General features: G+C 41.1%; 1 protein-coding gene across 6 annotated transcripts in view; it reads left to right on the top strand.

Annotated features, from left to right (window-relative positions):
• Positions 1-363: 363 nt before the first annotated feature.
• Positions 364-25,750, top strand: part of PPA2 (inorganic pyrophosphatase 2) — a 110,661-nt gene continuing 85,274 nt past the window's right edge. Inside the window, exons 1-2 of one of the 6 annotated variants that reach the window (XM_010371547.2) lie at positions 364-590; positions 22,648-22,712. In XM_010371547.2, coding sequence (XP_010369849.2) covers positions 434-590; positions 22,648-22,712 — 222 coding nt within the window. In that variant the 5' untranslated portion in view covers positions 364-433. The remainder of the gene's footprint in view (positions 591-22,647; positions 22,713-25,750) is intronic. The other 5 variants (XM_010371546.2, XM_010371548.2, XM_010371545.2 and 2 more) reach the window with 5 other exon arrangements.

Genomic DNA, 25,750 nt, shown 5'->3' with positions numbered 1-25,750 from the left:
TTCACGTGGTGGCCTGATCATTTTGTCTTATAGTGATGTCTTTGTGTGCATGTGCGCTCATCTCCTATATTGGACGGGGTCTAGAGCAGTTCCTGGCACAGAGTAATCACTCGATATTACATCACTGTAATAAAAAATCATGATACTAAATCTTGATGGGATAAATGAAGGCATGAATAAATGTATAAATTAACAAGTGGCAGTGAGCGCTTCAGGGGTGGTGGGTCTTGTCTTACTCGTCTTTGAGCTGCGGTCTCGCTGAGGGCACAGTGCGCGCAACTGGCTGGTGGCCCAGATTCCACTGGCAGGCACCAGGATCGCAGCCCAAGCGCCGGGGCGGGAGGGATGACTCCGGACGGTAGGGGGCACCGGCGCGCGGCCGGGTCGGGCACCCCAGTAGCTCCGCGCGCACAGCCGGACCGTCATTGACGCCATGAGCGCGCTGCTGCGGCTGCTGCGCACGGGTGCCCCCGCCGCTGCCTGCCTGCGGTTGGGGACCAGTGCTGGGACCGGGCCGCGCCGTGCTATGGCCCTGTACCACACCGAGGAGCGCGGCCAGCCCTGCTCGCAGAATTATCGCCTCTTCTTCAGTAAGTAGCTCGTGGACGTTCGCTGAGCGGCGCACCGGAGAAACCTGGGTGGGGGATGGAATAGGGGACACTTGCGGCACCCCGCGCGGTCTCCCGTCTCTCTTTTTGGGGCCTTCGGCGGTAGCCGCGCGGTCCAGGCAACCTTCCTTCTCGCCGGAGCGCTCACCGAGTCACGAGAACTGCCAGCGAGGAGACGGCGGATCAAGACCCCAAAGCGAGCGCAAAGGCTCAGGGCTGCCGGCCGGGGGTACACAGCGCCCTGTGCCCTGCCAGCCACCCTCCCCGAGGGGTGGGCAGAGTGCGAGCGGCCACCCCGCGGCGGCCCGCAGCCATTAGCTAGCCAGGCCGCGGTTCTCAGTTCACACAATTAGTGAGGAAGGGAAGGCAGAGCCCGCCCACACGCCAGCCTTCCTAGTGGCGTAAGAAAGCTCCTACTTCGGGAGCTCCCTGACGTCGGAGAGGCGGGCGGAACTTTGCAGATGCCTAATCCAGCGTGTCTTCTTTTTTGGAGGGACTCTGATGAAGGTTCTTTCCCAGAAGCTTGACTCGGTACGCACAGGTTTACACCCTGAATATGATCCACCATCCAAAGCCTCGTTGGCCCCGGGGCAGCCCCTTTTCCTCCCCAAGTTGAACAGCCCAGAGGGCTAAGCGACTTGGGGGGGGGGGGGGTCCCTGAGTTGCCCAGCTCAGAGAAAGGACCCAGGTCTTCCGTGTACCCCATTATTTCACTGTGTACGTTAAATGTAACTGAAAATAGCGATCTTGGTCGCTTGCCTTCACGCCCCTCTGACTGCAGAGCCTTGGAGTGGTAGTATCAGAGTGGGCCTTGGATTATTGCTCCCCTTTTCGGAGTACTGGCTCCGGAGGCTTTCACTTCTAAGCAGGCCCTTGAGTTCTTCACGTCTTAACTCTGTGACCCCGAACAGGTTTAAGTTGCTAAGCCTTGTTTTTGCCATCTGTAAAACAGGGCTGCAAGAATTACATGACATTGTATATGTAAAGTGATTAGTCACGGGACCTAAAATATAAATTACTATTAATAACTATAATCGTTATAGATATTTGTAATTTATGAAGGATTTGCAGTTATCCTACATGAGTTTAGGGTCGAGGATTGTTTTGTGGGAGAGAAGACAAGTTTGCCTAAAGTCGTGTGATTATAATGCAACTAGTACTAGAATTTCTGTTTTCTTCAAAATTGGTTGCAGTTTTCACCCTGTGCCACATATTTTCTTCTGTCTTTGGTTAAGACTAATCAGGTGAACAGAAAGTCTCAAATTTCTGAATGGATTGTGTTCCAAAAGGTTACCATGTGATGATTAATGGGAATAGTCATAGAAACAATGTTATAAAGTGGCAGTTCGCTTTTTAAGCAGATTAAAAAAAAAAAAAAAGCCTGTCTACTGCAAGTATTCTAGATTTGCAATAAGTACAGTAATTAACAGATACCCAAATAATCAATAAATATGAAGTGTGCTAGACACTGTTAGGCATAGTACAGAGATTCACAATATTACTATAATTAATTATGGAAAAAGTAAATACACTGGTTGAGCAAAAACAGGCTTGAGAAGCCTGGCGCGCAGAGTAGTTGACCCAGTACTGGATTTGGAATGGGGAGCCCTAGGCCATAAACTTGGCGCTGCCATTAACTCTCTGTGTGCTGTTGGGTGGGTGGTTACTTCAATTCTTTCTCACAGAGCCAGTTTCTTCAGCCGTAAAATGAAGCATTTGACCTTGAAGTGATAATCCTCAAGGTTCTTCTCAGCACTGGTATTCCCTGAAGGCATTGGATGAATAATGGAGATTCTAACAGTCTCTATTAGGACAGGATGTCGAATGGGGGCATTTTCGGGATTATGTTGGCCTCTTCTTGTTGGTTTGTTTCTTTAGCTTCAAATGTACTTAGGACTCATGATTTTTCTGTAACTAGAGTGCCACAAATAAAATAAGTTTTTCATTCAACTGGATAAACAGCGCAGGAAAGAAGAAAAGCCGATTTTACTAAGGTAAATGGGCAAAACTTGGAAGAAAGGGGAGTGTGGTTTTGGAGAGGGTCCAGATGGTGAGATCCTGATTGGAAGGTGTGTTGGTTAAACAGTTTCTGAACTAACCGCCAGATGGCATCACTGGCCAGGACTGTTTACTACCTGCTAGAAGGGGTAGGGCAAAGTGAAAGGAAGCCACTCTAGGGCGAATGGGGTAAGGGGAAAACAATGAACAAATTACCCTTTATAAAGATGGTCACAGATTGGATATTTTTTAGTCAGTATGTCTGTATGCAGTACTAGGGTGGACTAATGTCTCACTTCAAAGACAAATATGAGTGTAGTACTACTTGGCCTAAAATTGTTACTCATTGTTACGAAAGTGGAATCATTTTCCACATTTCCAAATATATTCCAAGTCTCTGAAATACTAGTGCCTTTGGAGGTAGAACATTTTCGAGCTTCATGTCTGTAAATGGTTTCTCTTTACTGTCATTCAGTAAAATCAGAATAAGTGATTGATGTAATACTTTTAAAAAAACTGGTGTTAAGCTCTGTAGAAACAGTGAGACAGGATGATTAGGGGAAAGAGTATGCTGGTGGGAATCATCAGGCCTCCTCGTGCCAACCCTGACCCTGTTAGTATCTTGCTGTCACTTCACCTCCCTGCATCTCATTGTTTTAAACCACGGAATGAGGAGATTGGACCAGATGATCATTTTCCGAACTGCTGAGTTGAACACAAGCATCCCATGGTATATTATTAGGTTTTCTTTAAAACAGAGGGTTTCATGGTTTAATAAATTAGAACACGTCCCATTTTATTGCTTTTTTGAAGAGAAATTTGCCTATTGAAGTTCTGAAAAATTCGGATGTAACTTCTCCGAAACCTGAACCACAGAGTACTTATTTCTCAGAACATTTGTTAACATCTTAGTGACACCAGGGTTATGATTTCTGCAACTTCCAGAAGCAACTGTGCTGTAACAGTTCTAGACTAATAGTCAAACCATTTAAGTTGTAGTCCTGACTACCATCTTGGACAAGTCACTCGACTGAATTAACCACCAGATGGCATCCCTTACCTCAGATGACATCCGGTAGCTCAGTTTCTCCATAAATAAAATGGGGAAAGCACTAGTAATTTTATAGAATTGCTGTGGCAGTTAAATGAGACTATGTGTATAATTATCAGTGTCTCACATATGATAGGTATTTAATAAATGTTATTTATTTTTCCCTTTTGACTTTAAGGCATTAGACTAAAATCCTTATTGTTACATTCTGTGAAGGGAGAAAATAAGGGATATGGATAGAATTGATTATTTTGAAAGTGTTCCTATTAAATTATAGGTTTCAGAGGGGTTTTTGCTGCTGCTGTTTATTCATTTTATTTATTTTTGTTTGGTTTGTTGGGCAGTCACGACTCACTGCAGCCTTGACCTCCCCAGCTCAAACGATACTCTCACCTCTGCCTCCTGGGTAGCTGGGACTACAGGCATGCACCACTGTGCCCGGCTTCCTAGATCTTAAAGTTTTAATGGGTACTTGCAGTCTTTTGAATTAACTGTGAAATCATAATGAAGTTAGATTCACTTATATTGAGCCAAAGACCTAACACTGCATATATTCCTTTGATATCTTGGGTGTTCTTGTTTTGTTTTGTTAATAACTTGAAATTTTATTTTAGATTTCAAACTTTTCTCCAAGGATAGGGAAAAGCTATGCTTTCCATAATTTGGAATTTTGTTATTATGGGACAGGCAACTGGTTTACTTAGAGAAACAGTGCTGTGGATAATTCAAGTTGCTTTTATTTAGTCTGGAAATGAACCAAGCCGTTCTTTAAAATTAATTTGCTTTGTCACTTACAGTAAGCATGTGCTTGTGTTGAAATTACTGTAAGTTTTCTTTACGTCATCTGGGTAGTAGGTGGAATCTGCCATTGAAAGTGCTATATCTTTGGACTTAAAAGAGAACTTCCCATGAATAATCCACAAAATATGTTTGAGTCTTAAATATGAGTTTCTGTAACTTTTTAAAGTTGGCCTATGTCATAGAACTTAAACTGATATAATAGAACACAATGGGTTTTGTGTGAATATAGAAAAAGTATTTTATTTGATTTTTCAGTCCTTAAAACCTTAAACGTTTTCTATATGAATGCTGTGAAATAGGAATTGTGTGATCTATATGGAACAGAGGAAGCATTTTTATTGAAGTTTTTAGGCTTCTTTACATTTCTTAATCTTTTTATCAGAAAATAAAACAAAGCTAGCTTCAGTCATTGCTGAAACTTCCAGTAAGAATCTCTATAAGTGGTTTTGTAATAGTGTGTCATCATATGTTGGTATATGGCGTGCATTTAGCTGTCTGGTATAGATACATAAAATTAGGTATGGTTTTCACATTCCATTCAATTTTTTCACTTGCTCTAGTGTAAGTAATAAACTTACAAGTGAGGGTAAGAAACTTACAAGTGAGGGTAAGAAAGGGTAACCCTAAAACAACAGATAAGAAGGAGCCACCAAAGCTTGAGATTTTGAAATGTAAGTCAGATCATGTCCAAGCTCTGCTGAAAATGCCAGTGGCTTTCCATTTCACTCAAAATTTTTTTGAAATATGTATCATAGTATGCAAGGTCCTACTGGATCTAATATTGGGCTTCTCTCTGAATTCATTGCTTCCCACTTTTCCTTTTGATCAATGTCCTCCTGCCATCCTGGCCTCCTTGCTGTTTCTCAGACATGCCATGTATATTCTTTCCTCTGCACACCTGTGCTTTTTATGCCTTCGGTGCTCCTCCCTAGAGGTCTGCTTGATCTCTTCCCTCACTTCATTCAGATCTGTGCTGAACTGTTGCCCACCAGAGAGATCCTCCCTGACCATTCAATATCAAATATTACTCCTTCTGTTACAGTAGGTAGCTAGTCAGGCATGAACAGGGCAGAAAAGGGCTCCCCTCCCCCAACACACACCAGGAATGACAGGCAACCATCAGGTGATGGTCAGGCAGTTGTTAACTGTTTCTTTAAAATATTAATTGGTTGCAGCCTGCACCAGGGAAAGGTAGCCTCCAAATAAACAGAAGCATCTGAAGCTTGTGATCTCAGGAACTGGGTGAGTGGGCTCAAGCATTTGCATTAAGAGGCAAAATGGCAGAGTTTGGTATATGACCTCCTAGGGACTTTCGACTGGTAAGGGAAGAACACCTCAAGTGAACATGCGTACAACTCTGGTAAACACGTTGCACTTGGTCCCCCTCCCAAGTGCTAGGAGGCTACTGTGTGTACAGACAGCCTGCTCCAAGGGAAGAATCAGGGGAGATGGGACACAAGATCCAGGAAGTATGCCAACGTATAAAACCCCACGTCGAAATGTCAAACCGTGCATTCGTCTGTTCAGGTTGCCCACTTTGCTCTCTTCCAAGTGTACCTTCCTTCCCTTTGTTCCTGCTCTAAAGCCTTTTGTTATAATAAACTCATTCCATCTCCAAAACTTGCCTTGGCCTCTCCTTCTGCTTCTGTCCCTCAGTTGAATTCTTTCTTCTGAGGAGGCAAGAATTGAGGTTGTTTCAGAGCCATAGGGATTTGCCACTGGTAATTATTCATTCTTCATTTTCCCTAATTTGTTTTCCTTTATCTTCATAGTGCTTATGATATGTGATAGAATAAACACATAATCAATGCTTCTGCTCCCCAACTAGAATATGATTTCCATAAGAGCAGGGAATTGAAATTTCTGTCTAGTATCTAGAACCATGCTTAGTACAGTGCATATGTTCAATAAATATTTACTGAATGAATTCAAGGAAAACTTAAAAATTAAATGGGAAAAACAAGAAACTTGAATTTTAAAAGGTCAAATGGGTGTTCTCTGTTACATCTGTTATAAAGGAAAGGAAGAGTGGTCTGTGAAGAAATGGCAATCAAGACCAAGACCTCTTTAACAAATAACTTGTTAAAACAAGTAACTCAGTAGAAGGTGTAGTGGGTTGAATGGTGTTCTGTTTTAAGCCACGAAGTTTGTGGTAGTTTGTTACAGCAGTCCTGAAAAATGAATATAGATGAATTAGAAGATAAGGGAAAGAAATCTTATCAGAAAGTAGAACAAAACATCAGAGATAGAAAAAGGAGGCAAGAAGAAGTGACATAGAGATTGAATCCAGAAAGTCCAACATTTGACTCATATGGGTTTCAGAAGGAAAGAACAAACAAAATAGAGAAGAAATTGTAAAAGGGATAATAGAAAAAAATCTAAGAATTGAAGGACCCAAGTGTTCTGACCCCCCAGTGACATTATTATACAACTATTGAGAGAATCCTACATGTCTTGCTGGGTGCAGGGCTTGGGAGTGGTTAAATAGTAGGCCTGCAACACTGAATGCCCGAAGACTGGAGTAATGCCTTTGAAATTCTGAGGGAAAAGAATTTTCCTCCTAGAATTCTCTACCTAGCCAGCTGTCAATCTGGAGTGAGAACTAAGTAAAGACATTTTAGACATTTAACAACTTGAGAAATTGGCCTCACATGCATTCCTTCTTACAGAACACTTATTAGGGATATGCTTCTGCAAGACAAGTAAACCAAAAAACATGAATGCATGGGATCCAGAAAATGATAGATCTACGCTGGAGAGCAAAGAAGCAGTCTTAGGATGCCCAGAAAGCGTCCAGTTCATATTGTAGAGGGGGCTGTTTGGGTAAGGAGAAGATTCCATAATTTTGATGATACCCATGAGGCATTAGAATAATTTATAGATGTGATTATGACAATGTAAGCAAGATAATTAGAAGCACAAAGAAAAATAGAAGCTGAACCAAAAAAGGAAATTTAATTATAGTATCCTGCTCACCAAAAATAAACACATAGACAATGCTTCTCACACACCTGAGTGTAAGGATTATTTGGGATGTTTGCTAAAAATACAGATACTCGTTTCTCCTTGAGATTTTGCTTCACTAGATGTAGAATGGTGGTTCAGGGATCTGCATTTTAATGAGCATTCCAAGTTTTTCTTATCTAAGAGAAATTTTGGATATATATAATAGGAAATGCGTAGAAAATTCAATATGATTACAGAACATTCTGTCAGCCTTGCCATGAAAAAATAAAAGGACAGAAGACAAAAATTAGAAGAATGAAGAAAGGGAGGTAAAAGGCAGGTTATTTATGTCAATAAATATTACATATTTGTATTAGTTTGTTTTCACGCTTCTGATAAAGACATACCTGAGACCGGGCAATTTACAAAAGAAAGAGGTTTATTAGACTTACAGTTCCACATGGCTGGGGAGGACTCACAATCATGGCAGGAGGTGAAAGGCATGTATCATATGGTGGCAGACAAGATAAGAGAGCTAGTGCAGGGAAATTCCCCCCTTATGTAATCATCGTATCTCGTGGGACTTACCGTCACAAGAACAGCACAGGAAAGACTTGCCCCCATGATCCAATTACCTCCCACTGGGGTCCCTCCCACAACTCCTGGGAATTCAAGATGAGCCAGCCACACCATATCATTCTGCCCCTGGCCCCTCTCGAATCTCATGTCCTCACATTTCAAACCAATCATGCCTTCCCAACAGTGCCCCAAAGTCTTAACTCATTTCAACATTAACTCAAGTCTGCAGTCCACAGTCTCATCCGAGACAAGGCAAGTCCCTTCCACCTATGAGCCTGTAAAATCAAAAGCAAGTTAGTTACTTCCTAGATACGATGGGGGCACAGGTATTGGCTAAACAAACCGTTCCAAATGGGAGAAATTGGCCAAAACAAAGGGGCTACAGGCCCCAGCAGAGCAGTCAAATATTAAAACTCCAAAATGATCTCCTTTGACTCCATGTCTCACATCCAGGTCACGCTGATGCAGGAGGTGGGTTCCCATGGTCTTGGGCAGCTCCGCCCCTATGACTTTGCAGGGTATAGTCCCCCTCCTTGCTGCTTTCGTGGGCTGGCATTGAATGTCGGTGGCTTTTCCGGGTGCATGGTGCAAGCTGTTGGCAGTGGATCTACCATTCTGGGGTCTGGAGGACAGTAGCCCTCTTCTCACAGCTCCACTAGGCAGTGCCCTAGTGGGGACTCTGTATGGGATCTGCGACCTCTTATTTCCCTTCCACACTGCTCTAGCACAGGTTCTGGATGAGGGCCCTGCCACTGCAGCAAACTTTTGCCTGGGCATTCAGGCATTTCTATACACCTTCTGAAATCTAGACAGAGGTCCCAAACCTCAATTCTTGACTTCCAAGCACCTGCAGGGTCAACACCACTTGGAAGCTGCCAAAGCTTGGGGCTTCCGCCCTCTGAAGCGAAAACCCAAGCTGTACCTTGGCCCCTTTTAGCCAGGGCTGGACTGCCTGGGACGCGGGGTACCAACTCTCTAGGCTGCACACAGCAGAGGGACCCTGGGCCCCACCAAACCACCTTTTCCTCCTAGGCCTCAGGACCTGTGATGGGAGGGCTGCTGTGAAGGCCTCTTGACATTCGCTGGAGACATTTTCATCATTGTCTTGGGGATGAACATTTGGCCCCTCGTTACTTATGCAAATTTCTGCAGGCGGCTTGAATTTCTTCTCAAAAAATGGGATTTTCTTTTCTATCACATTGTCAGGCTGCAAATTTTCCAAACTTTTATGCTGTGAGTGCTTTTAACAGCACCCAAGTCACCTATTGAATGCTTTGCTGCTTAGAAATTTCTTCCTCCACTAGATGCCCTGAATCATCTCTCTCAAGTTCAAAGTTCCACAGATCTCTAGGGCAGGGGCATAATGCTGCCAGTCTCTTTGCTAAAACTGTCAAGAATCACCTTTGCTCCAGTTCCCAACAAGTTCCTCATCTCCATCTGAGACCACCTCAGCCTGGATTTCATTGTCGATATCATTATCAGCATTTTGGTCAAAGCCATTTAACAAGTCTCTTGGGAGTTCCAGACTTTCCCACCTTTTCCTGTCTTCTTCAGAGCCCTCCAGACTATTCCAGACTCTGCCTGTTACCCCATTCCAAAGTTGCTTCCACGTTTTCAGTTATCTTTTCAGCAGCACCTCACTCTGCTGGTACCAATTTACTGTATTAGTCTATTTTCATGCTGCTGATAAAAACATACCCAAGACTGGGGAATTTACAAATGAAACAGGTTTATTGGACTTAGAGTTTTACATGGCTAGGGAGGCCTCACAATCATGGCAGAAGGTGAAAGGCACGTCTCATATGGTGGCAGACAAGAGAGCTTGTGCAGAGACACTCCCCCTTATATAATCATCAGATCTTGTGAGACTTACTATCACGAGAACAGCACAGGAAAGACTTACCCCTATGTTTCAGTTGCCTGCCACTGAATCCCACCCACAACACGTGGGAATTCAAGATGAGATATGGGTGGGGACACAGCCAAACCATATCAATATATTTGGTGGAATAAAAAGGTATGAAGTATTAACATTAGCCAATTAAGAACTTATGCGGAATAGGCTGAACTAAACTATCTCTCAGAATTGGAATCAGTAGGTCATTTCTACAGTTGATAAACAAAAACTACTAAATATGCTATTTAGAAAGATGAAGGTAACCACTAGACCTAATACAAAGAGTTGAAAATGGGTTGCTCTCAGGATTTGAACTAGACTGGCGAGAGGTGGAAACTTTTATTTTTTCAGTCATGGACCTGCATTGCTTTGGCTTAACAGCAGCAAAATAGGTATTTTAAAAAGCAAATTGACAATAGCTTGTTTTCAACTGTTGAGAAGCAGTCTGAGCTTCAGATAAGAAAGTTCTAACCTAAAACGTATCACTAATGTATTCTGTGGTTCTGAGGAAAGGCTGTCTGATGTGTGCTTCAGTTCTACCATCTTTTTTTTTTTTTTTTAACCTAGTGCTAGATAAGTTCTACTATCTTTAAAAATAACGGCATATGTTGCCCTAGCGCTTGCTCCATATACCATATCCCTCTGTCTGTAGCACATATGTACCATATAGATTATGTTATTCATTTTGTAGAGGATCAGGATAGATACTACATATCTTTAAATCCACCTTTAGAGGATTTTAGTACCCTTTAAATGGAACATAATAGCATACTAACATGATTGGCCCTGGAAAACTTTTAATGAGTTCTTGTCCTTTTGCACTTTAGGGAAATGTCTAGTTCTCTAATAGTGCTGAGAGGATGCCTTTGTGTTTAAACTTACTAGGTGATGATGATGATGACAGTGATGTAACGTGTCTTGTCTTAGCTATGGGTATGGATCACTGTCTAGCACTTTTGTATTCCAAAATCTAGTACATTTCCTTTTCATGTGAAACACTCTATAAATACATATTGCTTAGTGCAAGAAACTATTGAGAAAATTAAGCTTCAGAGAAATTGAGTAACTGTTGAGAAATAAACTAAAATTCTGAGCCCCTCAGTTGACTGAATGGGTCTCCTTTTGGCCAAGGGGACCCTAGAGAAACCTTGAAAACTGAATTCTTGGCCACGACTGGAATGGGGAGGTCAAATATGCCTGCTTATGCCCTTTCCCTCACTAACTGCCATTAAGTTTTCTTCTCTAAGGGCTAAATAGAAACCAGCCCTTTCAAAAAACTCCACAGATGATGATACCAACCAAAAGCCTGACAGCTGCCCCTCCCTTTTGTGGTTTCCACAAAACAGCTCACCAGCATTCCCTCCTGATAAGAGTGGTTCTGGCAAATCTATGGAGAATGTGCAGTGAGGGTTTTAATGTTTTCTACTTCACCTTTTCACATCAGAGAGCTGAAAACTCCACCCTCGGATCATGGTAACACCACCATTTTTTGAACATGGGTCCTGTGGAGAAGCATGAGGCTCAACTGAGCATGCTTGCAGGTTGCAGCCCTTTATGAGAAATAAAGCTCGGCTTTCCAAATTTATGAACCTCATCTTTCTTCAGTTGCCACTTTTATCAGGCTGAGTAACTAGAAGTCAGGCTTTTGACCTCTCTAGTCGTTGCTCCTATGCAAATTTATAGATATATTGCCCATTAAAGCATTATCATTATCTGAGATCTAAGGCCATATTTGTTTTCTAGGAATAGTTATATTTTTACTCTTTTTCTTCATTATTACATTTTTATTTATTAATACTATTTCATGAAATAGCTTCTAGTAGATATGGTTATGTAAGTCAGTAAATACAGACCATTCACTCATTTGTAATCTTTTTACCTTCCAAATGACAATTAGAAAACTATGTATATATATATATATGATCTTACATCTTAATAAGTACGGGGCTTGTCCACAGTTAACAAGAGCGTTGGATCTTTAGGGAAATTTGACACCAAATCAGTGTCCTAGACTTATTTACTATTAATTACAAAGGCAGTCTAGCTTTTCTGTCAAGTTTCTTTTACCCCCATGATAACAAACTTCCCTTGTTTGTGTAACTTCCTGGATTGTTAGAGCTGAAATTGATAAATTGGTTTGGGACAATGATAGGTCCCAAATGAACAATTGAAGTAATCTGTTAAAGGATTGTATTTTTTTTCTTTTCAGAATTCTACCTTTTTTACTTAAGTGACTTGAAGAGAGGACAATCACAGATTGATGATTGTTCTTGGAATAAGAGCTTCCATTTATACATTGCAGTTGTCCCTCTGTATTTGCAGGGGATTGGTTCTGGAACCCCAGTGGATGCCAAAATTTGCAGATGTTCCAGTCCCTGATATAAAATGGCATAGTATTTACATGTGACCTATGCACTCCTCCAATTTTTTTTCCTTACGGGTCGGGGAGAGGGGAAAGGAACCAAGAGAAAGGAGCCTTCTTGTCTACTTTTAATCCTCTTTGGATTACTTACAATATCTGATGCCTTGTAATGCTATGTAAATAGTTGTTATATTGTTTTGTTTGTATTGTTTATTGTTGTATTTTTATTTTTTAAAAATTTGCAGAATATTTTCAATCTGCAATTGTTTGAATCTGCAGATTCAGAAGACTTACTGTGTATGTCTTCTTAACCTCCTCCTAGTTGTCTTTCAGCTCCATATTTACTTATTTTTAAAATTCCATACAGCAAAATTTACTTTTTTTGTGGACACTTCTAAGTTTTGACAGAACATGGGTTTGTGTAAACAGCATCACAATCAAAGTACAGAACATGTCTGCCCCCCTGCAAAATCTTTTATGGCCCCCTTTAGAGTCAACCCTACTCTCTTACCATCAGCCCCTGGCAACCAACTGACGGTCTGCACTTTATCCTATAGTTTTGCCTTTCCAGAATGTCATGTAAATGAAACTGTTTGAGTTGAGCTTCTTTCACTTGATATAATGTATTTAGATGCATCCTTTTTATTGTGTGTATCAATAGTGTAATCCTTATTATTGTGGAGTAATTAATAAATCATTGATTAAAAGACCACTATATGAGTGTAACATAATTTTTGTCCATTTACCAGTTGTACATTTGCCTTGTTTACTGTTTTTGGTGATTCCGAATAAAGCTGCTGTAAACATTTAGAGATTGTTGGGTGAACATGTTTTTATTTCTCAGTTAAATACTTGGTGGGATTTCTGGGTCACATGCTAATTGTATGTTTAACTTTACAAGAAAGAGCCAAACTGTTTTCCAAAGCGAGTGCACCATTTTCAGTTCCCATCACCATATTTTATTTTAATCGAAAACATGTAAATGTGGCCCACTTTAGTATCTATTATGTTTAGAAAAGTAAATAATCATGCAAAAAATTGGTAATTTTGTTTTTTGTGTTCTTGTGTTACTCATAGGTAACTTTGAAAAGCAGGCAGAGAATTTGAAATCTGATGTAATATATGAAAGAAGAGTTTTTTTTTAAATGTGTCCCTTTAACTGATGAAAAGAACTTTATAGACTATAGCCGAAGTTTTATGTACTTGCCATTTGCGTGCTCTTTCTCATTTTTATCCCTACCTGTGCACCCATCCTTCAGGAATTACCTTGTTGCTAAGGTGGGGAAATAAAAATTATGTTAACAGTTTAAAGGGAAAAATAAAATAGTAATAGAGACATTTATCTAACAGATGTTTGCTCAGCAAGTGTATATTGGATGCCTATTAAGTGCTAGGTACTTTTTCAGATGCTAGAGATCCAGTAGAAAGCATAACAGAACAAACAAAAATGAACTACAAAAACTCCAGAACTTCATTCCAGTGATAAGTTCTTTTTTTTTTTTTTTTTTTTTTTTTATTATACTTTAAGTTCTAGGGTACATGTGCATTACGTGCAGGTTTGTTACATATGTATACTTATGCCATGTTGGTGTGCTGCACCCATCAACTCGTCAGCACCCATCAATTCATCATTTATATCATGTATAACTCCCCAATGCAATCCCTCCCTCCTCCCCTCTCCCCCCTCCCCATGATAGGCCCCAGTGCGTGATGTTCCCCTTCCCGAGTCCAAGTGATCTCATTGTTCAGTTCCCACCTATGAGTGAGAACATGCGGTGTTTGGTTTTCTGTTCTTGTAATAGTTTGCTAAGAATGATGGTTTCCAGCTGCATCCATGTCCCTACAAAGGACGCAAACTCGTCCTTTTTTATGGCTGCATAGTATTCCATGGTGTATATGTGCCACATTTTCTTAATCCAGTCTGTCACAGATGGACATTTGGGTTGATTCCAAGTCTTTGCTATTGTGAATAGTGCCGCAATAAACATACGTGTGCATGTGTCTTTGTAGTAGAATAATTTATAATCCTTTGGGTATATACCCAGTAGTGGGATGGCTGGGTCATATGGTACATCTAGTTCTAGATCCTTGAGGAATTGCCATACTGTTTTCCATAATGGTTGAACTAGTTTACAATCCCACCAACAGTGTAAAAGTGTTCCTATTTCTCCACATCCTCTCCAACACCTGTTGTTTCCTGACTTCTTAATGATTGCCATTCTAACTGGTGTGAGATGGTATCTCATTGTGGTTTTGATTTGCATTTCTCTGATGGCGAGTGATGATGAGCATTTTTTCATGTGTCTGTTGGCTGTATGAATATCTTCTTTTGAGAAATGTCTGTTCATATCCTTTCCCCACTTTTTGATGCGGTTGTTTGTTTTTTTCTTGTATATTTGTTTGAGTTCTTTGTAGATTCTGGATATTAGCCCTTTGTCAGATGAGTAGGTTGCAAAAATTTTCTCCCATTCTGTAGGTTGCCTGTTCACTCTGATGGTAGTTTCTTTTGCTGTGCAAAAGCTCTTTAGTTTAATTAGATCCCATTTGTCAATTTTGGCTTTTGCTGCCGTTGCTTTTGGTGTTTTAGACATGAAGTCCTTGCCCATGCCTATGTCCTGAATGGTATTACCTAGATTTTCTTCTAGGGTTTTTATGGTATTAGGTCTAACATTTAAGTCTCTAATCCATCTTGAATTAATCTTCGTATAAGGGGTAAGGAAAGGATCCAGTTTCAGCTTTCTACTTATGGCTAGCCAATTTTCCCAGCACCATTTATTAAATAGGGAATCCTTTCCCCATTTCTTGTTTCTCTCAGGTTTGTCAAAGATCAGATGGCTGTAGATGTGCGGTATTATTTCTGAGGACTCTGTTCTGTTCCATTGGTCTATAGCTCTGTTTTGGTACCAGTACCATGCTGTTTTGGTTACTGTAGCCTTGTAGTATAGTTTGAAGTCAGGTAGCGTGACGCCTCCAGCTTTGTCCTTTTGACTTAGGATTGTCTTGGCAATGCGGGCTCTTTTTTGGTTCCATATGAACTTTAAAGCCGTTTTTTCCAATTCTGTGAAGAAACTCATTGGTAGCTTGATGGGGATGGCATTGAATCTATAAATAACCTTGGGGAGTATGGCCATTTTCACGATATTGATTCTTCCTATCCATGAGCATGGTATGTTCTTCCATTTGTTTGTGTCCTCTTTGATTTCACTGAGCAGTGGTTTGTAGTTCTCCTTGAAGAGGTCCTTTACATCCCTTGTAAGCTGGATTCCTAGGTATTTTATTCTCTTTGAAGCAATTGTGAATGGAAGTTCATTCCTGATTTGGCTCTCTGCTTGTCTGTTACTGGTGTATAAGAATGCTTGTGATTTTTGCACATTAATTTTGTATCCTGAGACTTTGCTGAAGTTGCTTATCAGCTTAAGGAGATTTTGGGCTGAGACGATGGGGTTTTCTAAATATACAATCATGTCATCTGCAAACAGGGACAATTTGACTTCTTCTTTTCCTAACTGGATACCCTTGATTTCTTTCTCTTGCCTGATTGCCCTAGCCAGAACTTCCAACACTATGTTGAATAGGAGTGGTGAGAGAGGGCATCCCTGTCTTGTGCCAGTTTTCAAAGGGAATTTTTCCAGTTTTTGCCCATTCAGTATGATATTAGCTGTGGGTTTGTCATAAATAGCTCTTATGATTTTGAGGTACGTTCCATCAATACCGAATTTATTGAGCGTTTTTAGCATGAAGGGCTGTTGAATTTTGTCAAAAGCCTTTTCTGCATCTATTGAGACAATCATGTGGTTCTTGTCTTTGGTTCTGTTTATATGCTGGATTACGTTTATTGATTTGCGAATGTTGAACCAGCCTTGCATCCCAGGGATGAAGCCCACTTGATCATGGTGGATAAGCTTTTTGATGTGCTGCTGAATCCGGTTTGCCAGTATTTTATTGAGAATTTTTGCATCAATGTTCATCAGGGATATTGGTCTAAAATTCTCTTTTTTTGTTGTGTCTCTGCCAGGCTTTGGTATCAGGATGATGTTGGCCTCATAAAATGAGTTAGGGAGGATTCCCTCTTTTTCTATTGATTGGAATAGTTTCAGAAGGAATGGTACCAGCTCCTCCTTGTACCTCTGGTAGAATTCAGCTGTGAATCCATCTGGTCCTGGACTTTTTTTGGTGGGTAGGCTATTAATTGTTGCCTCAATTTCAGAGCCTGCTATTGGTCTATTCAGGGATTCAACTTCTTCCTGGTTTAGCCTTGGGAGAGTGTAAGTGTCCAGGAAATTATCCATTTCTTCTAGATTTTCTAGTTGGTTTGCGTAGAGGCGTTTATAGTATTCTCTGATGGTAGTTTGTATTTCTGTGGGGTCAGTGGTGATATCCCCTTTATCATTTTTTATTGCATCTATTTGATTCCTCTCTCTTTTCTTCTTTATTAGCCTTGCTAGCGGTCTGTCAATTTTGTTGATCTTTTCAAAAAACCAACTCCTGGATTCATTGATTTTTTGGAGGTTTTTTTGTGTCTCTATCTCCTTCAGTTCTGCTCTGATCTTAGTTATTTCTTGCCTTCTGCTAGCTTTTGAATGTGTTTGCTCTTGCCTCTCTAGTTCTTTTAATTGTGATGTTAGAGTGTCAATTTTAGATCTTTCCTGCTTTCTCTTGTGGGCATTTAGTGCTATAAATTTCCCTCTACACACTGCTTTAAATGTGTCCCAGAGATTCTGGTATGTTGTATCTTTGTTCTCATTGGTTTCAAAGAACATCTTTATTTCCGCTTTCATTTCGTTATGTACCCAGTAGTCATTCAGGAGCAGGTTGTTCAGTTTCCATGTAGTTGAGCGGTTTTGATTGAGTTTCTTAGTCCTGAGTTCTAGTTTGATTGCACTGTGGTCTGAGAGACAGTTTGTTATAATTTCTGTTCTTTTACATTTGCTGAGGAGTGCTTTACTTCCAATTATGTGGTCAATTTTGGAATAAGTGCGATGTGGTGCTGAGAAGAATGTATATTCTGTTGATTTGGGGTGGAGAGTTCTATAGATGTCTATGAGGTCCGCTTGGTGCAGAGATGAGTTCAATTCCTGGATATCCTTGTTAACTTTCTGTCTCGTTGATCTGTCTAATGTTGACAGCGGAGTGTTGAAGTCTCCCATTATTATTGTATGGGAGTCTAAGTCTCTTTGTAAGTCTCTAAGGACTTGCTTTATGAATCTGGGTGCTCCTGTATTGGGTGCATATATATTTAGGAGAGTTAGCTCTTCCTGTTGAATTGATCCCTTTACCATTATGTAATGGCCTTCTTTGTCTCTTTTGATCTTTGATGGTTTAAAGTCTGTTTTATCAGAGACAAGGATTGCAACCCCTGCTTTTTTGTGTTCTCCATTTGCTTGGTAGATCTTCCTCCATCCCTTTATTTTGAGCCTATGTATGTCTCTGCATGTGAGATGGGTCTCCTGAATACAGCAGACTGATGGGTCTTGACTCTTTATCCAGTTTGCCAGTCTGTGTCTTTTAATTGGAGCATTTAGTCCATTAACATTTAAGGTTAATATTGTTATGTGTGAACTTGATCCTGCCATTATGATATTAACTGGTTATTTTGCTCGTTAGTTGATGCAGTTTCTTCCTAGCCTCGATGGTCTTTACATTTTGGCATGTTTTTGCGATGGCTGGTACCGGTTGTTCCTTTCCATGTTTAGGGCTTCCTTCAGGGTCTCTTGTAAGGCAGGCCTGGTGGTGACAAAATCTCTAAGCATTTGCTTATTTGTAAAGGATTTTATTTCTCCTTCACTGATGAAACTTAGTTTGGCTGGATATGAAATTCTGGGTTTAAAATTCTTTTCTTTAAGAACGTTGAATATTGGCCCCCACTCTCTTCTGGCTTGTAGAGTTTCTGCCGAGAGATCTGCTGTTAGTCTGATGGGCTTCCCTTTGTGGGTAACCCGACCTTTCTCTCTGGCTGCCCTTAAGATTTTTTCCTTCATTTCAACTTTGGTGAATCTGGCAATTATGTGTCTTGGAGTTGCTCTTCTGGAGGAGTATCTTTGTGGCGTTCTCTGTATTTCCTGAATTTGAATGTTGGCCTGCCCTACTAGGTTGGGGAAGTTCTCCTGGATGATATCCTGAAGAGTGTTTTCCAACTTGGTTCCATTTTCCCCCTCACTTTCAGGAACCCCAATCAGACGTAGATTTGGTCTTTTTACGTAATCCCATACTTGTTGCAGGCTTTGCTCATTTCTTTTTCTTCTTTTTTCTTTTGGTTTCTCTTCTCGCTTCATTTCATTCATTTGATCCTCAGTCGCTGATACTCTTTCTTCCAGTTGATCGAGTCGGTTACTGAAGCTTGTGCATTTGTCACGTATTTCTCGTGTCATGGTTTTCATCTCTGTCATTTCGTTTATGATCTTCTCTGCATTAATGAGTCTAGCTGTCAATTCTTCCACTCTTTTTTCAAGATTTTTAGTTTCTTTGCGCTGGGTATGTAATTCCTCCTTTAGCTCTGATAAGTTTGATGGACTGAAGCCTTCTTCTCTCCTCTCGTCCAAGTCATTCTCTGACCAGCTTTGATCCATTGCTGGCGATGGGCTGCGCTCCTTTGCAGGGGGAGATGCGCTCTTATTTTTTGAATTTCCAGCTTTTCTGCCCTGCTTCTTCCCCATCTTTGTGGTTTTATCTGTCTCTGGTCTTTGATGGTGGTGATGTACTGATGGGGTTTTGGTATAGGTGTCCTTCCTGTTTGATAGTTTTCCTTCTGACAGTCAGAAGGACTGTCTGTTGGTCTGTTGGAGATTGCTTGAGGTCCACTCCAGACCCTGTTTGCCTGGGTATCAGCAGCAGAGGTTGCCGAAGATAGAATATTGCTGAACAGCGAGTGTAGCTGTCTGATTCTTCCTTTGGAAGTTTCCTCTCAGGGGTGTACTCCACCCTGTGAGGTGTGGGGTGTCAGACTGCCCCTAGTGGGGGATTTCTCCCAGCTAGGCTACTCAGGGGTCAGGGACACACCTGAGCAGGCAGTCTGTCCGTTCTCAGATCTCAACCTCCGCGTTGGGAGATCCAAGGCTCTCCCCAAAGCTGTCAGACAGAGTCGTTCGCGTCTGCACCGGCTCCCGCTACTTCCCCTGTTGGTCTTCAGCTGTGCGCTGTCCCCAGAGGTGGAGACTACAGAGACAGGCAGGCTTCCTTGAGCTGCTGTGAGCTCCACCCAGTTCGAGCTTCCCAGCGGCTTTGTTTACCTACTTAAGCCTCAGCAATGGCGGGCGCCCCTCCCCCAGCCTCGCTGCTGCCTTGCCGATAGATCGCGGCAGACTGCTGTGTTAGCAGTGAGGGAGGCTTCGTGGGCGTGGGACCCTCCCGGCCAGGTGTGGGGTATATTCTCCTGGTGTGCCTGTATGCTTACAGCGTAGTATTGGGGTGGGAGTTACCCGATTTTCCAGGTGTTGTGTGTCTCAGTTCCCCTGGCTAGGAAAACGGATCCCCTTCCCCCTTGCACTTCCAGGTGAGGCGATGCCTCGCCCTGCTTCAGCTCTCGCTGGTCAGGCTGCAGCAGCTGACCAGCACCGATTGTCCAGCACTCCCTAGTGAGATGACCCCAGTACCTCAGTCAAAAATGCAGAAATCACCGGTCTTCTGTGTCGCTCGCGCTGGGAGTTGGAGACTGGAGCTGTTCCTATTCGGCCATCTTGCTCCGCCCCCTCCAGTGATAAGTTCTAAGGTAAAGCACAGAGCATGGTAGGGGAAAATAAAATATTGGTGGAAATTAACAACTTCATTGTTAAGTTATATGCCTCTATTTTTTTTTTTTTTTTTTTTTTTTTGAGGTGGAGTCTTGCTCTGTCGCCAGGCTGGATTGCAGTGGTGCAATCTCGGCTGACTGCAACCTCTGCCTCCTGGGTTCAAGCAATTCTTCTGCCTCAGCTTCCCGAATCGCTGAGATTACAGGCATGCACCACCACACCCAGCTAATTTTTGTATTTTTAGTACAGATGGGGTTTCGCCATGTTGACTAGGCTGGTCTCAAACTCCTGACCTCAGGTGATCTGCCCGCCTCAGCCTCCCAAAGTGCTGGGATTAGCGTGAGCCACCGCGCCTGGCCATGCCTCTGTTTTTATTAGGGAGAAGCCAAGACTCATTTGTTGTTGTTGTTGTTTAATAAGCTTCATTTTGGAATAATTTTAGATTGGGTTAAGCTGCAAAGTTTGTACAGGATTCTACCATACCCCGCAGCCCAGTTTTTCCCTAATTTTATCATCTTAACATCATTTACCATTGCCATTGTACATTTTTCAAAACTAAGAAACTAACATTGGCACATAGCTTTAACTAAACTCCAGATTTTATTTGGATTTTACCAGTTTTTCCACTAATGTCGTTTATCTGCTCCAGGATCTAGTTCAGCATACCAGACTGCATTTAGTCGTCATATTTCCTTACTGTCTAACAATCTGTTACAGTTTCTCAATCTTGGATTTGTTTCTTCTCTCTCATTTATTTAATCATTTGTTTGTATTAATGTGGATTCATGCATATTTATTGTATATTTTGTTGCTCAAATTGTTCCTGCTTTGGCCTTTGGAAACTCTTTCAGATTGGTTCACATTTCCCTTTACTATACCTCCAATCTTTTGATTTTTGAGCATTTGGTTGCCTTCTGACCCTACAAGATGCTCCAGGCTCATCTTGGGTATTCTTTGCTCCAGCATTAGAATCAGGCCTTTCTCCAAGGAGGCCTAGTTCCTTTTACTGGAGAATGGCATTTCAAAACCAAAATCTGGGTCAGGTGCAGTGGCTCACACCTGTAATCCCTATACTTTGGGAGGCCCAACATGGGTGGATTGCTTAAGCTCAGGAGTTGGAGACAAGCCTGGGCAACAGAGCAAGACCCTGTCTGTGTAAAAAACTTTAAACTTAGCTGGGTGTGCTGGTGCATGCCAGTAATCCCAGCTACTCTGGAGGCTTGAGGTGGGAGGCTGGCTTGAGGCCAGGAGATTGAGGCTGCAGTGAGCCATGATCATGCCACTGCACTCCAGACCCTGTCTCAAAAAAAAAAAAAAAAAAAAAAAAAAAAAAAAAAAAAAAAAAAAAAGAAAAGAAAAGAAAGAAGCCAAGATGTGGTTGCTGACATGCTCATTGCTATTGGGATGTAGCCAGTCTTTGTTTTATTTTGTTGAATATTCTTGAAATTTAAATTTGAAAATTGTGCCAAACAGGTAGCAGGCCAGAAGTAAAACAACCTGATTTAGGAAAATACAAAGTGAAAATTTTGTAGGGCTCTATTAAGCCTAGCTTTTGGAAACAGATGTGTTCCAGTAAAAGTGCAGTGTATTTATTTAAAAGGCATTGTGTTTATTTAAATAATACATACTTTTGAAAGTGTTTAAAATACACATTTTAGTATACAACTTTTATTTATTTATTTGTTTTTATTATACTTCAAGTTCTAGGGTACATGTGCATAACGTGCAGGTTTGTTACATATGTATACTTGTGCCATGTTGGTGTGCTGCACCCATCAACTCGTCGCACCCATCAATTCATCATTTTAGTATACAACTTTTAAGATAAGATAGTTTCCGTTATTGAAGTTTGTTTTTGTTCTAAGCTTACCTTAGTACCAGCATCCTTACCACATTGAATGGAAACAGTGTTTCTTTTCTTTTAATTGAATAGGAACTTTGGACTTTTTTTTTCCTATGAATAGTAGGTGGAAATTGGGAATGCTATTGTTGGGTGTCCCCAAGGGAAATTGATGTCAATTTTAATAGAATTCACTTAGTAATGAGTCTCTTTTTCAAAAGTGATGGCTTTGTTTGTTTGTTTTTTATATTTTAGGTTTTAGTCTATTGTAGATTTTTTTTTTTTTTTTTTTTGAGACGGAGTCTCGCTCTGTCTCCCAGGCTGGAGTGCAGTGGCCCATCTCAGCTCACTGCAAGCTCCGCCTCCCGGGTTTACACCATTCTCCTGCCTCAGCCTCCCGAGTAGCTGGGACTACAGGCGCCCGCCACCTCGCCTGGCTAGTTTTTTTTTTTGTATCTTTTAGTAGAGACGGGGGTTTCACCGTGTTAGCCAGGATGGTCTCGATCTCCTGACCTTGTGATCTGCCCGTCTCAGCCTCCCAAAGTGCTGGGATTACAGGCTTGAGCCACCGCGCCCGGCCGATATTTTCTGCTTTGGGTGTTTTAAGCCACAGGGATAAGTAAATTATTTCAGCAACCCAAATGTGGTTTAGTTGGTATATATTTCTTTTCGGTTCTTAGATTGTGGCAAGTTTTAAAAGTTGAATTTAAGTTGGGAGTTAAAGTTAGCTTTGGAAAAATTGGGTAAGTTTAAAAGTGGATAAGGATATTTATTATTGCTGTACAGAACAATGTGTCTGTTGCTTTAATTCTGTTTTGTTTTGTTTGTTTCTTTGCAGAGGATGTAACTGGTCACTACATTTCTCCCTTTCATGATATTCCTCTGAAGGTGAACTCTAAAGAGGTATTGTTTTGACTTGTTTTGGGAATGAAAATGTGTATTGCCAGTATCACCATAAGATGCTCTTTGGAAGCACCTTGAAAGGAAAAAGTGTTGTTGGAAGTCAGGAGGACAAACAGGAGTTACTACAACAGGATCATAAGCCTCTGATATGAATTAAAATTTGTATGAGAATAGGATTCTTCCATGAGGAATTGGGAGAAAGGGGTGTTACTGGTCCATAAAACTTAGAATTCGGTAGGAAATAAAGATTTAAGGGTAGTAATTTAGGAAGTTAACAAGAGGTTTATTTATAATAATCAGCTAACGTTCGTGGATTATTTTTTATTTGCTAGCCACTATATGAACATAATGTTATTTAATTGTTATGAGTTGCTATTGTTCTTTTCAAGGACCCTGAGGCTCAAGGCATTTTTATTGAGTTGTCTAGATCTGGTAAGTGCCAGAGCTAGTTTTGGAATTAGCATTTCTGACCACAAAGCTCATGCTGTTTAACCACTCTATGAAACAAGTGCTAGAGAAATAAAGCAGGGGTAAAAATGATGGTGTTTGAATAGCTGTTCTCTTAGAGCTGAAAATCACTTGACAGTTGTCAGGGTGTGAAAGATGCCAGGAGAACTGATGCTATCAAATCAAAATAATTGACTTGGGACCTCAAAATCGTTGGGGTATTTTGAGATCTCTCCTGATTAGTTGGTAAGATGGCATATTTGGTAGTATTCATGATCATCATTAAGTTGTAAGTTATTTCCTTAAAATCCAGGTAGTGAATTACCACATTTTCTAAGGGGGTACAACTATTAAGGAAATAACCAGGACCACATTCCAGGTTGAAATTATATGGAAGTGGTGAATGGGTTTGGGTTTTCTAGGATGTGAGGAGATCAGTGTAGGGGCAGAAGCCAGTGAAGAAGTGAGGAGGCTGCTTCAGATGCAAGGGTTGTTTGACCTTGGTGTTACCTCAGAGGCTGAATATTATGCATTGTAGTGAGGTTATGGGATGTGAAGTAGGATTCGTGCTGCTTCCCAGTTCTTCAGAATAAGGAACTGGCAGTAGAATAATATCGATAATTTATCAAGTGCTTGTGGTGCTTAGCCAGGCACTGTGTTCCCTGCTTGACATGCATTATCTCAATCCTTCTGGCTCTACATTTATTACCCTTAGTTTGTTAACGAGGCTAGGTACCTTGCCCATCATCACAAATCTCGTGTGTTTTGGAGGTTGGATTGGATTTAGGTGCTCTAACTCCAGAGTTTGTACTCCTCACTTCTCCTGTGTAATGCCTCCAGCTCATTACTTTTAAGTGTGCAACTCCAGGACAATAGAAGGAAACTAGAGGCAAAAGGAACTCTGTGTTACTGTGTGTGTCCATGCGAGTGTGTGAGTGCGTGTGTATATGTGTTCCTGTGTTTTGTTTTGGCCACTGAACTTTCAAACCTAAATATCTCATGTCTCCCAACACCTCTCTTTGCTTTTGACCAAAAGTGCATGCATTCACTTATTCATTAATTTATTCATTCAATCAATCAATAGTTATTGAAGGCTTATTATGAGCCAGGCACTGTTCTAGGCACTGTGGGTGTAGTAGTGAATAAGACAGATGTAGTTTCCACTCAGTTGGAGGAGACAACCATAAAACAAGTCAGTCAGATAATGTTAAGTGCTATAAAAATACAACAGGGAAATGAAAGATAAAATGTGACTGGTGGGTAGTGTTGTCAGGGGTATGCTATAGCAAAATCTGTATACCTCATCATAACAACAATAATAATAAAACTGTATTATTGAGAATCGTGTAGTAGGTAGAGGTGGAGGTGGAAAAGAGAGTAAGCTAGAAACATGTCAGTGAGAATAACATTTTGTCTAAGGAGGATAGGTTTTGGGAAATATGAAATTTGGAATTAGACAAAATTGATGATAGAGCAGGCAAATACAACAGGATATGCCAGTGAATTCTGGAGATATGGAAATGGGTACACACAGTGGTTGCATAAATAGGTTTCCCTAGATCTCAGCCAGTAATGATTAAAACTCTTGCTTTGTACTTTTGGATGTGATGTATTAAGAATAAAAATAATGGCTGGGCGCGGTGGCTCATGCCTGTAATCCCAGCACTTTGGGAGGCCGAGGCGGGCAGATCACAAGGTCAGGAGATCGAGACCATCCTGGCTAACACGGTGAAACCCTGTCTCTACTAAAAATACAAAAAAATTAGCTGGTCATGGTGGCGGGTGCCTGTAGTCCCAGCTACTCGGGAGGCTGAGGCAGGAGAATGGCGTGAACCCAGGAGGCGGAGCTTGCAGTGAGCTGAGATCGCCCTCACTGCGCTCCAGCCTGGGCGACAGAGCGAGACTCTGTCTCAAAAAAAAAAAAGAAAAAAAACACACACACTCACATACACAAACAAAAATAATGTTTCAGAGCTGATTTGTAATAATGATATTCTGTTTGTTTTGTTTTCTTCATTAGTAGTCATTTTGATATATAAACGGTTACTCATACTGGTTGAGCGTTTGTGAATGGCATAATTTTTCTTCCCAACCCACCACAAAGTCAGTTTTAATTTAAAAGTGCTTGGTTTAATGGGAAAGGAAAAAAAGTGCCTGGTGGAGGCGTAGTAATCACACCTTGGTAGAATTCACAGGCAGGAGGTGCAGCTGAGTACTTTCACAGCTTGTTAGTCATGCTCCCTGGAGCTTCATTTCAATAATGAAATGACTGTTTTAAGCGTAATCACTGGAAACTACCACTCTTTTCTTAAAGACTGAATAGAGCCTTTGCTTATTTTATAAAAACTGGGAAAATATACTTGAAAGAGATTTAGCGTTTCTGATCATTTATTTTATGAAACATTTCGATGCTCTATTCTGGGGATACAAATGCTCAGGGGAAAACGAAGTGGGCATTTGGTAGGTTCTCTGTTGACTCAGATTTCTTTACAGTCTTTGTGTAGAATGTCTATACAATAGTCGTATTTTTATTGCTATGCAGTGCCACTGTATACTTTCATGAAATATTACAGTCATAAATGCCATCTTTT

Source organism: Rhinopithecus roxellana, chromosome 2 (assembly GCF_007565055.1).
Source record: "Rhinopithecus roxellana isolate Shanxi Qingling chromosome 2, ASM756505v1, whole genome shotgun sequence".
Taxonomy (NCBI): Eukaryota; Metazoa; Chordata; class Mammalia; order Primates; family Cercopithecidae; genus Rhinopithecus; species Rhinopithecus roxellana.
This window is presented reverse-complemented; position numbering and strand designations above follow the sequence as displayed.